The sequence below is a fragment of the Impatiens glandulifera genome, chromosome 6 (genome assembly GCF_907164915.1).
Source record: "Impatiens glandulifera chromosome 6, dImpGla2.1, whole genome shotgun sequence".
Taxonomy (NCBI): domain Eukaryota; kingdom Viridiplantae; phylum Streptophyta; class Magnoliopsida; order Ericales; family Balsaminaceae; genus Impatiens; species Impatiens glandulifera.
Window position 1 is genome coordinate 7,435,580 of NC_061867.1, and position 12,882 is coordinate 7,448,461.

The 12,882-nt window shown below is 30.4% G+C and overlaps 2 protein-coding genes across 2 annotated transcripts; one reads left to right on the plus strand and one right to left on the minus strand.

The window, feature by feature from the left end:
- Positions 1 to 332: 332 nt before the first annotated feature.
- Positions 333 to 4,778, minus strand: LOC124943058 (subtilisin-like protease SBT4.15; the record flags this gene model as incomplete). The annotated part of the gene is made up of 9 exons (XM_047483624.1): positions 333 to 895; positions 1,549 to 1,762; positions 1,843 to 2,176; positions 2,566 to 2,669; positions 2,766 to 3,279; positions 4,055 to 4,160; positions 4,250 to 4,393; positions 4,469 to 4,566; positions 4,654 to 4,778. Coding segments are annotated over 9 exons (2,202 nt in total), but the record flags the coding sequence as incomplete, so codon positions are not given.
- Positions 4,779 to 6,994: 2,216 nt separating this feature from the next.
- LOC124942366 lies at positions 6,995 to 12,484 on the plus strand. Its single transcript, XM_047482854.1, has 9 exons — positions 6,995 to 7,143; positions 7,278 to 7,390; positions 8,193 to 8,261; positions 9,114 to 9,143; positions 9,332 to 9,364; positions 10,183 to 10,253; positions 10,866 to 10,950; positions 11,707 to 11,799; positions 12,189 to 12,484. The coding sequence occupies exons 2-8, from the start codon at positions 7,283 to 7,285 to the stop codon at positions 11,794 to 11,796; spliced, it is 486 nt and encodes a 161-aa protein (XP_047338810.1). The 5' UTR covers positions 6,995 to 7,143; positions 7,278 to 7,282; the 3' UTR covers positions 11,797 to 11,799; positions 12,189 to 12,484.
- The last annotated feature ends 398 nt before the right edge of the window (positions 12,485 to 12,882 follow it).

Consider the following 12,882-nt stretch of genomic DNA (forward strand, 5'->3'; position numbering starts at 1 on the left):
TAAAAATAATAATAACTCTACTATTAAATAATTCAGACAACTCTTTGATTCTTAATTAACTTTATTTTCAATCTTAAATAATTTTCTTTTCGGATTTGAGTTTAGATCTAGATGAGAAACTCTGAATATGTGTAACTTACTCATTTTTTCAAAACTAATCTAATATGAATCAACATTCAGACGAGATACTCGACAAAATAAAGAAAATTTCTAAACAAAATTTTATTGACGGGTAATATTCAAATATTTTCGGTAACTCTTTCCCGAATGTATCCATCTAATCCTTCACCACCCTTTAGCCAAATTGCATCTTAACTAACAAAAAAAAAATCTCAAAATGGTAACTGTCTAGAAACAACAACCGGACTTGTAACAAAATGTTGAGAATCAGTCCAAACCAAAGAAGCAACTTTCATAAAATCATTCTTTTCAAGCATCCCTTGAACCACAACTTTAAAAGACTTCTTCTGATTAACCTTATTAAACTTCAAAGTGTCTGGCTCAACTTTCACATTTAGCCCTTTAGTCGATTCGACTTTCGCTTTGTACATTGCATTTTTATCCCCAACATTAGTCACTTTTCGATAGAAAACAGCCGAGAATTTCGAAGAACTCGAAAAAGAACTCATATCCAATGGAACTTGAAAATGCATTGATGGATAGTTGAGCCCATCTGACCCTTTTGCTTTGTAATTAGAACAACTGATGGCATCCTTTGAATTGCCTGTTAGCATCATTAGAGATGTGCTATTGTAGCCTTCTTTGCATAGAAAACTTATGTAAGAACTCTCTTTTAAGTCATATATCAAACCCGGATCCACTGCTTTTGTCGGGTTTATTTGACCCGAACCGGCTCCTAGCTCAGTCTCCTCTGGTCTAACTTTCATCCGGGTTGCTGCAAAAAAATAAAATAAAATTTTAAACTCAACCTTTTATTCAAATGAAAATAAAGATGATTATGTAACACCATGATAGTTTTCTCATAAGAATAAAAAGTGGTATTCATACTTAATTAGGCCTGGTTTGATCTAGGGTTATTCAAATAATCAAGCGATCATTTCAAATAAAATAAGATTATTTAGGTAAAACTACACATTGAAAAAATAATTTTTTTTACATAATATTTTGGTTATAAGTTAATGATATGATTGAATGAAGATTGTTAGTTTGATAATAAATTATTTAAAATTAATTGAAGATACTTTTGTCACAAAATCACGATCTTCTCATAAAATAATTCTGTAGAAATAAATATAGATTTTATGAGTTACAAACTTTGATTTAAAGCTCGATATTGATTATTGGAGTGTTTTATCCCAAAAAAAATTATTTGATAAAAAATAAGTTATTTAAAATTTTAATTGTTTTATTTATTAAAATGTCAATTTTATTTAAAATTTAAATATAACTATTTTAGATGAAATGAATAATTTGATAATAACATGATAAAAATATTTGTTAAAAATTGAATAGAATCCAAAAATAACTCTAACAAGATCATAGGACAATATTAAAAACATTTTTGAGGGTGGGTACGAGATAATATACCCGTCGTCATAAGAGCAGATTTGATCGCAGCGGGTGACCATTTGGGATGAAAAGACTTAACATATGCAGCCGCACCAGAGACATGAGGACAAGCCATCGATGTTCCTGATACAATGTTATACAAAGTTGTTCTCTTGTCATCAGAATTTCCGCTAACGGATGCCACAGGAGAATATCCCGCCAATATGCTGATTCCAGGCGCCGCCAAATCGGGCTGTCACAAAAACAAGACAACGTATTTGTTTAACATATAGTGAAAAGAAATATGGAAAAAAAGTGGATAAAATTTAGTACTTTAAGAATGCTTGGAGTGATGGTTTGAGGTCCTCTTGATGAGAATGAAGCTACAAAAGGTGCATCCATAGAACTAGTTTTTGACTTGTATATTACAGCCTTTGCATTTTTTGTTGTGTTGATATAATTGTCAATTATTCTTCCATCTCTATCGCTAACCACAGATGCTGGCCCCGAGTAGCTTGCGGCTAGGTTTCTCGTTGGATCATCAGACAAGATTGTTCCGGTACCTCCTATGGCTTGGATGGTTGAAGGTTGAAACCCGTTATTGCCAAGGCAATGCACTATCTTACCCATCACCTTAAACCGACTCAATGATTTATCGTCACAAGCACTGCAATATAGTGGAAGAAAAAATCTATAAATATGCAACCAAAGTTTTGAAAATCTTTGAAATTAAAATTAACAAAAAAAATATATTTTAAGATTGAATTTGTTAGTTATGCTAATGCACATGTTGCATTATTCTAGAGCCGCACTTCATAAAATAAAATCTCTTGAGATTTTGCAATAATGCTCGTCATTTTACAATTTTCGTGTCACCCGAAAGATTAACCCTATTTATGGATTACCTAGTTCGATATACCTAAAAAGATGATTCTTTCAATGGACATGAGATATGTTTTGAATATATCTACAAAAAAAAATGTCCAAATTGTCCAAATTTTGGGGACATTATTTTAGAGATGTTAACCTAAATATTGATGACACAAAGATTTTTACCTCACATTCAAACCCTGAAATGAGCTACTCTTGTCAGCTGAATCTACTCCATTAGTCAAAGGGTACATTTGTTTATTAGGGGAGAATGTGTTGATAGAAGTTCCCTACAAAGAATAATCAATTAAATATAATTTGAACATATAGATAATTAAATTAATAGAATTAAAAAAACATATATATTAATTAATTTAATTACTTACAGAAATCAATTTTCCATTGCCCAATTTAACATCAGTCTTGAACTTTCTATCAATACTAGAAGCACCAACTGTCACAACCCAAGGAGCCACATTTTGAACAGTAGATAAATCAGGTCCTGAATTTCCTGCTGAACAAGAAGTCAATATTCCTTTCTTCATTGCATGGAAAGATCCAATGGCAATGGAATCTTCCATGAAATTTGCCGAATCATCGGCTCCAAGCGAAACCGATATGATGTCTACTCCATCGTCTATAGCCGAATCGAAACCGGCCAAAATGTCCATGTCACTACAACCCATTTCCCAACAAACCTTGTACATGGCTAGACGAGCCGAGTTTGCCCCACCGCGTGCAGTCCCTTTTGCCAGCCCGTATAGACTAGCTCCGGGGACTGCCACACCAACTGCGGTTGATGATGTGTGTGTTCCGTGCCCATTTGTGTCGGATGGGCTTAGAACGTCGGTTTTACCGTCTATCTTATCTAGGTTGAAATATGAGGCACCAATAATTTTACTGCAGAAATAACACAAAAAGTAAGATATTTTTGTTTTTTTATAAAATTAATATTTTATATATTCCTCTTAAGAATTATATCACTCAATTCATTAATCAAAATATTAAAACATTTTATTTAAAAATATATATTATCATTATATATTAATACCTTTAAAATATTTTCAAAATAAAATATCAACTCAAAATCATCTCCCATCAACATTTTATTCCCTCTAAAACTGGAATATAGTTGAGTCAAAAGATCCAATTCAAAATAAATTAATGAGGAAAAATATTATATCTGAATCTTAAAAAAAATGAAGAGATACAAACTGAAGATTCATTATGGGAATAGTAAGGAATCAATCAATATTCAAAATAGACAATTCAAGCAGATAAGTTTGCTAACAAAGTCAAGTTGAGAAAGAGAGCCTTCGAGTGCTCATTCAAAACTTAACTGAACTTCGAAGTTACTCTAAAAAAGAATTACTTTAGGTAAGATCTTTGATTCATTTATCCTCTTCGCATTTCACCATTCTACCGGATAAACTAGGGTTTATATATATAACCACCTCTAACATTAACTCTAATAGTTTGTTTTTTTGTTTTTTTAAAAGTCAAAGATTCAATTATCACTAAAAATGTTATGATTTATAAAAAATTCAATTATCACTCAAAATGTTAAGATTTACCTAGGAGAGTCGTAGTATATTATTCTATTAAATAAACTCATATCTTAAAAAAAAACATTTGTATAATTTTTGGTAAATAATATAAATGGAGAGAAGATTACTTGTTGCATCCACTAAAGTGTGGACCTTTTGTGCAATCTCCCTTCCATTTAGATGGTGGAGGTCCATAACCAGTATCATCAAAACTAGGTGAATCTAACCATACTCCTGCAATAACAAATAAAATAAATGTCAACAAATGATCAAATAAGATTATTTTAAAATATCAATTTAAACCCTAATTTTTTTTCTTATACCAGTATCTAGGAGGCCAATAACAAGTTTGCTCTCGATTTTCTTGTTCCTTGTGGCAGATAAAGGCATTCCGAGAAAATCCCATGATCTTGTTGTGTGAAGTTTTCTCACCTTACTTGGAAAAACTGATACCACATTTCCCTTTTCTATTTTCCAAAAAAACATCAAATTTAAAGACTATTTTTAGTATCAAATAACTTATATAAGAATGTAAAACCAACCCATTAATCGTTTTGCTTCATGAGGGAGTAGGTTTGCGGCGAATCCATTAAAGCTTCTTCTATAGTTATAGATTGTCGATTCGGCCGCAATACTCGCACTGCCGAATAAATTTTAATAAAATAAATGTTGTATGAGTATATAATATAAGGTGTAAGGGATTAAAAAGTGTTGTTTTTTTAATTACTCTCCAATGACTTCAGATAGTAGACTATGATGTTGATTCTTTGCTGTTGTGTGACTGAATAATACTTCTGGCTTTTCACCCATGTAGATAATATATGGCTGCCATTCATTAATATTATCATCAAAATGTTAATTTTACAAAAATAATATTACTAAAAAACAATAATTTAGGGTTTGATTGATGTTGGTTATTAGGAGTTTTACTGATTTTTTTTTTTAAATATTGTTTAATTAAATATATGTTATTTGGGTTTTTTATCGGATTGAATTATTATAACGTTGTCTATTTGAATTTAAAATTTAAATTTTGTAGAAATAAAATAAGGATATTTTAATATTTTAATTAATAAATTGAATGATTTGAATGTTTAAAAAAATATGAATTTTGAATTATATTTTTTAAATAATCCACGTAAATGAGAGACGAATCTACGTTAAGGTTACGGTGGATTCAAACTAATCCGATATTTGTTTTTAATAAAATAAGATTAAATTATCGTCTAATTTCCTAATTTCTTCTAGATTCATTATTTGATAAAATATTTACTTTATTATTCAAGTTCACTCTAAATACTTTTAATCTCACATTAATTTCAAATTCTGAATCTTATTTCTGCCGAATGATATCTAATAGAAAATATAAAAAATACCCAAAATTTTGAATAAAAATAAAGAACTATTGAAGATGTATAACAAAATTGGAGAATAATATCTTAATTGGTCATCAAAACAAAAAATGAGTTACTATGTTACACAATCATTATTTAAAAGTTTAAATTTTTATTTTTGTAATTTAAAAAAGTTAGTATAATAATCCCGCAATTAATATAACCTTTTTACTTTAATTTAGAGTTTTAAGAAGAGTGAAATATAATTATTTAAAACAATCTTACCTTTCTAATGGATGTGTCATGATCATTGGAGCAATATACATATGATAAGTGGAAGAGAAGCATCATAATGATCATTATAGTAGACTTCATTGCTTCTTAATTATGTAAAGATTAGAGATTGAATGCATATGTATTTTTAAATATAGAAGCTTTATATATAGATTTTTAGTCAAGTGATCTCTAAAACAGGAGTCTCCAAAGGCAATATCAACTCAAAACTTGACAAGTGTTGTGTAATGAAAATAGAATATTTGACTCAAAAGAAATTTGATGAATTAATCTCAATTTTGCTAAATATGTCTTTACAATTACCTATATGTAGTACTATGAATAAGAATTAACTTTTTATTTAAAATTATAAGAAAAAGAGCTCTCTTTTATTAATTGACATTGGTCAAGATGAATTGGACAAGACATCTACATAACAAATGTTTTATTTACTTTTAATGGGGTGTTACTCTCATTTGAAAGAAAAAAATGTGTTTTTAAGTTAATTTATAGATTTGAAATTCCCATTTTAATTTTTAAATAAGCCAGATGTATTTTAATTAATTATATAAAAAAAAGTTCATTTTTCTAAATGTAGAAAACTAGTATTAAGGATGTTTGAAGTGGTTTCTGATCTCCCCGAATCTTTACTATCCCCCACCCCAATTCCTACAAGAATTTTATTATATACTATTCTCATTGTGATTAAAAACGGAGATTCCACAATGTGTACTTAATATTCAAATTGTTTTTCAAATTTTTACAAGTAAATATTTTTAATGAACATATAAAAAGAAAAAAAAAATTATAAAAAGAAGAGAAGAGAGGATTTGAGGGACAGAAAAATCATGATATTTATTTATTTTTATTATTAATTATTTTAATCACTTAATTAGCTTAGATTGTGTAAATTTTAGTTCTTTTAAAATAATTATAATCAAATAAATATATTTATTTATTATAATGGAATGTATTTGGGGCGAAAAAAATTATCATCTTCGTCCCGATACTCAGACAACATCGTTTGGATTTGTCTGAATCTGTCCTAATCCTGGTCAAAGCGGAATAATCCATCTAATTGGTTCGACTCAATTATTGTCTGATAATTTTAATTGTCATCCTTAACTATCATAACACATACTTTACTTTAATTTAAAATGTTTTAAATAAAAATATAACCGTAATTAAAAATTACCTATATAAATTAAACTAAATATTAAGTTTGGTTGAGTGATATATAAATAATTAGTATGTTATTTTTCAATAATCTTAATTAGTAAAAATAATTAAAAAATGAGTTTATTTATTTATTTTTGGTAAAAATGATTAGAAATAATATTATTTTTAAAAATAAATATATTTGAGTAGATGATTTGAAATAATATAATTTAGAATGATTTTGTGATTTTTGATAAATTATTTATAATTGATATTTTGTTTTTCAAATTAAAAGGACTCATCCGGACACTACCCCCTTCGCATTTTCCCTCCTTTCTTACTACAACAGCCTGAAGACGACGGAGGCCCGGCCGGAGCTTTCGGTCGCTTAATCTCTCAAGACGGTGAAGGTCCATAACCCAGATTCCTGATCTCTCAAGACGACGGAAGAGGTTCGATTGATTCAATTTGTTTCACTTTTACAAAATGAATGATATGAGTGATTGAATTTGCAAAACCAAAAGAACAAAAATCACTTCTTTGGTCTTCCGCTTTTTCTTTGTAAAGTGGGTCTTTTAATTTTCAGACTTAATGGAGACAACCGATCAACAACGCCCTCTTCCTGGGTTGCGTCAGTTCAAATTGAAGAAATTTTTTAAATTGTGTATGCGGTCTTTGTTAACATCATGTTCGCAAGAGGTAATCAAGCTGTTGTATTTGTAACATCTTTTTATCATTTCATTCATGTATGTGAATTGATATGCTGACCTCTTGATTTATTGGGTTTATGCCTGTTTCTTCCTTTCAGGTCTTATTGTGTTTCACATTAAGACAATTTTGAGTTTCTTCTTGATCTAGCAATTACCCAATTTTCATAGCTGATGTTGATATTTTAAGCTTTAAGATTTGAAGTGACAGATAGCCTAATTCATGGAGAAAGACTATCTTGCCTCTTTTCTTGACCAAATGTTTCTTTAGAGCTTTAAGATTTATGGATGAAGTGGTAAAGTAGTATACTGCATACAGGACAATGTTTCTTGCCTCTGAAATTTAGGGTTCAACTCTTTTTGTTTGTTTTCATATCTTATTTTACGCTCTTATTACTTTGCTCTTAAAATTCTTAGTTGTTAGTTTGGGTCAGGAAGCAGGTTGCAGGAGAGGTTGTATGTCATCTTCAATTTGTTGTGCATCTTTCGAAATTTGAATATGCTTGTGGTCCATACTCCATATGCTTAATTTTTTCCAGAAATTTCCAGGGTCTTTATTTACACTTCTTATACCATATGCTTCTACATTAATGGTCACACTCAATAATTTCCCCCAGATCAAATCATTGCAATTTACATTTTCTACTTCTTTTGAAGGTAAAAAGCTTACAAGGTTGAATTGAATGGTTGTTAGTTTCCTGTTCGACATGATAGTAGATTTTCTTGTATATGCTTTTTTTGTGTGTGTTTTGTACTGAAGAAGCTTTGTAATTTATTGTCTGATCTTTCCACAGGATTTCTCCAAAATATTCTCAAATTTTAGTCAACCTGAGCAACGGCGTATTTATAGAGTACTTGTTGAGGTATTTTTTATGGGTGTTCTCAATTTGATATTCATATCTGTTGTCTATTTACATTTGTTTTTACAAATAAAATGTTAATGAGGTACTTTACCTATATGACTCAAGCAAAGTAAACCTTAAAAAATTGACCATGCTGTAAAATATATCTTAATGAAGCAATAGCAAAGATACTTTCATTATGACCTAAAATGTAGAGCCTCATTTATTGACATCATACCAGACATCTTGGTCTTCTTGTTAGGGACACTTCTCACAGCATTTTGTGCGCTTTGGCTATCATTCTTTTCTCTTATCCATTAATTTACATTACATCAACCATCTTCTCCACAAATTATCAGAAACCATATTCCACTAATTTTTTCACACAAATTCCAAACAGGTCCTTCGAGTTTGGATAATCTATGAAGAATGTTAATATGAAACCTATTTGCTATTGAGATGGATCAAATGAAAAGTTGAATATATGTTCCCTTGGATGAATTTTGTGTTAACATTGAGCTTAGTTTGGAAATGAGTACTTTCAGAAATGATTTTTTCTTAGGTAATATAGCTGTTTCTTTTACAAAGATACTACTGAATGAAGATATGGAGACAGATAGAAAAAAAACTTGAATAATGAGAAACAAAAACACCATTGGGTATTTCTAAATAGGTCTATTGTTGGGAGAAGATTTCATCAGGGTTAAGATGCAGTTACGACATTTAAAATTGCTTGGGATTTGATTTAGTTTCAAAATCAGTCTATTGATGTACTTAAACTAACACTAATCTGTGGATGTTCTTCTAGAGCACACAATTACGTGTTTTGCTAGTCTACTTAAAACTACTAATTGTTTTCTGTCTATTTTTCAGGTCATTTCTTCCTTGCATGGAAATATAGAGGTAGATATTCGTATCTCTTGCTTATATTTCTCTTCTTTATTTTCAATTAGTTATAATTCTCAACATGCTCATTCATTGTTCTTTCTTTGTAAAGTATAGTGCATCTAAACATGTTTTTTCGTGCATGATTTTTATTTGTGCATTCCATTCTTTCATACCAATAAATTATGTTTGATTTGATTTTACAGGATGAATTTGAAACCACATGTCTTGAGACAAAGGTAAGCCTCTCTTATCACATGATAAATTGTTAATATAACTTCATAGACAGCAATATCTCTTTAGCAATAAGAAAGCAGTTAAAATGCTTGAAGTAAAACTCACCAAGGTAGTTCAAGTGGAAATAGTCTTTGCCTAAGAAGATGAGGTCTCGGGTTCTTCCCACTAAGAACATCATTATTTTAAGTGGGGCTCATGGCTGTGAGTTATCGTGCTAGCCTTCTTCAGGAAATAAACCCTGTTCGCGAAAGGGAATGCTTGAATTAATCACCAAATAGTGAAATCATTGAAAGAGAATTTATTGTTAAAGAAAAGCTGAATGCACAATCAATCATACGCTAAAACATTTCATGAATGAAAATTGGATTGGATCAAATTATGGTTTAGTCCATGCTCCATACTATTCTATTCCTTACTTTCACCCATGAGCATCCAAATATGCCTTTTCATTTCCTCATCAATCCACCCGTAGAGAGAGAAATAATAGATAATGGTTTCCTATCACTTCTCACTCAGAGTCGATCGAAGTATCTTCCTTCCACTTTAATGAGACATTAATCTCCCAATGGAGGGCTTGTATAGTTTCCATTCATATTGCATATCATTTTCTCATTAAGTTAGGAAAGTTAAACTTTTCTAACTTAACAGCAGGTTTGCATTATGTTGTCTGATTCTTGGTTACTATATGTTTAAGCAGTTTGTTCGTGGAAACCAGGACTGTCTCTGGACATACTATAACAACACCACCTGCTTCAGATATTAGTTATTTTACATTCTAATTTAGCCTTTTGTTGTGCTTTGGTCCCCTATGAACTTGCAGGCTTATACCATTCTTGACACTGTTGAACAACTTGTCCAACAACATAGTCTGGACTCTCTGTCTTCTGAAATGTAAGCATCTGACATGTTCCAAGATTTGTTTTATCTGCACAGTTGAGGATGCTATTTGACCTAGGAATATGTAACAATAGTAGGGATATATTGAGCCTATTTGGAAATTAGTATTTTGTCACAATCACGATCTCTTTCAAAAACCGTCTCAAGTTAAAACTAAAAGCGCTTGATATAAGATTTGTTCAATCATAATGAGATTAGTTTTTGGACCATAATCCAGATTATAGTGTAGTTTTTGTTGCTTCACTTGGTGTTGGTATTGAGATTTTTTCGCGATCATAATCAGATTATGTTTTAGATTATTGTATTTTTTAGCAAGCATAACAAATGTAGATTTTTCAATAAAATAGTTGGTAACAAAACAACCCTTAACATATTATGTGACACTTCTTATATTTAGGTTAGGGTTTATAATTGAAATGAGATAGATTCAAAGAAGGAGATGAGGTAACATAATCTAGAGGAGTTGAGAAAGGAATTGCCTAAAACCATAAAATAAACGTTATAATCCCCTGCTTCGCAGACCATCCTATTGTGTCTTTGATATTTATTTCGAGAGGAAATGTTGCTTAACATGGCTTAACTAACTACTCCTCCACTTGATTGCAGGACTCCTAGCATCAGTGATGTTTGGCTTGATCTATCAAAAGCCAAGGAGGATGAGATTGAAAACTTGACAGACATGCTAGAGAAGGTACAAGTTTGTGTAATAAGCAAATTTGCATATTCTTATCAACTAGAAGGGTTCAGTTGAACAGATATCAGTTAACTTCTTAATATTTCTTACCTTTGGAGTTAAAAGAATCCTGGAAACCGGTTTCTCAGAACATTGTCTAGAACTACTAATCTAAAAATGATTTTTTTGGGAATATGAAAAGTTAGTTCATGAAGATGCATATCAAGCTAAGTAAGATTCCCTAATTTTCCAATTTAGCTCAACTTCATTTGGAAACACCAGATGGTTCACATTTGAAAACTGAACTTAGGCCTTGTTTGATGAAGAGTTATTTGGCTTTAATCCAAATAACCCCTTATTCCATCGTCAACTAAATTACTAAAATACCCTTACTTTAATTTTATAACATTTTAAATTATTAAATCCAAACGATATTTTAGTCATTTAACTAAAATAGCAAACCTTCTTCCAAAAAATGGGGCTCTTCACATGGATTCTCAAATTTAGTGACAGTTTCTCATCCGGATCCAAATACCTATGTATTTCCATATAGGCGCGACGTGGGTGTGGGCAAAAAAGAATTTTTCATGGTTTCTATAATTACATGGAGAATTAGTAAAGCATCTCAGTCAATTTGATGTTGATGAAGAAGCCTTTGGGGATTTATTTTAAAACGATGTGATCAGATCATTTCTTGCGTCTTTACTCTCTTTAGTAATGTGAGCCTTCTACTAGGCTGTATAATGAACATATTTTATGATCCTTCTCTTTTAGGCTGAAAAGGAAAACTCTGCTATGAGAGCTCGTATTGATCAGTTGAGAAAGGAAATTATTGAAAATTCAGTCTCTAGAGATGGTGTATAAAAGGTACTACTTCATCTTTCCTCTCCCCCAATCCAAAGGATAAGAATGTCCCTAACTGTTTTCTTGTTCTTTCTTTATTTTTGTTCTCATGTGACCCTCCCATGAAATCATTGTTTACATTATTAAGATATTGGTTCAACCTGGGAACGGTGTTGTAAACAGTATTTTTGTGATTCTGAGCTAGGAAGAGGGAAATCGAGAATTACAAAGTTATATTGAGATTTGAATTTAATTAGAATTAGAATTACAATTACAATTTCAATACTAATTCTTAATTTTAAATGGTCTAACCAGTGATACCAAACGTACTCTTTATTTGTTATTTTGCTTTAATCAAATTATATGGATATTTTGGTCATTTGACTCGAATAATCAACTTTCTCGTCAAACAGGAAGCTCGTCATTTTTCTGCATGGATTGCGTGATTCAAGTTGGCTTGGTATAATTGTAGTTTATATAGGCAAAGTCTTTTTTTCTCTCTATTGTTGTACTAAGTTTAAAACTTTCACTTATTTCATGATTTTTGTTACCTTTTCTCTATTGTTGTTCTTCTTACTCATCTTGCAAAACATGGAAAATCTCAAAGCCAACATGTCTTTAGACCTGTAAATTGTGTTGTAGGGCTTCTGAAACCGCTATTAGTAATTTGTCGAAATGTTTATCATTTACTTGAAGAATGAGTTCTGTTGTTCATATTCTTGGTCGCACTTGGTGACCAAGGTTAATTCTCCGGTTAGGCTAGCACGACCTCCACTATTATGCGTTTTATTTTAGTGAGAATGAGATGTAAGCCCATCGATTTGATGATTTAAATAAACTATTATTTCATTAGTATTCATTTAATTGTCAATTATACTATTATTACTTGATTCAGATCACTCAAATAAACTAGTACACTTCTCAACCAACAATTTTTTTTCCAAGAATTTGTAGACTACAACTTTCTAAGTGCATCTCTTGTCTCTTTTCAAAAATAAATAAATTATTTTGGCCAAATCATTATTTGAATATCAAAATATTTTAATATTGATAATATTTTGGATACTAATTTCGGTTAGAGATGAACAAACAAATGTTATTAAATTT

Excerpts from the sequence above, each read along its gene's own strand:
- LOC124942366 (XM_047482854.1), top strand. The coding sequence starts at position 7,283 with ATGGAGACAACCGATCAACAACGCCCTCTTCCTGGGTTGCGTCAGTTC. Across the intron at positions 7,391-8,192 it reads TAACATCATGTTCGCAAGAG|GATTTCTCCAAAATATTCTC; the intron begins GTAATCAAGCTG and ends ATCTTTCCACAG. Across the intron at positions 10,254-10,865 it reads GACTCTCTGTCTTCTGAAAT|GACTCCTAGCATCAGTGATG; the intron begins GTAAGCATCTGA and ends ACTTGATTGCAG.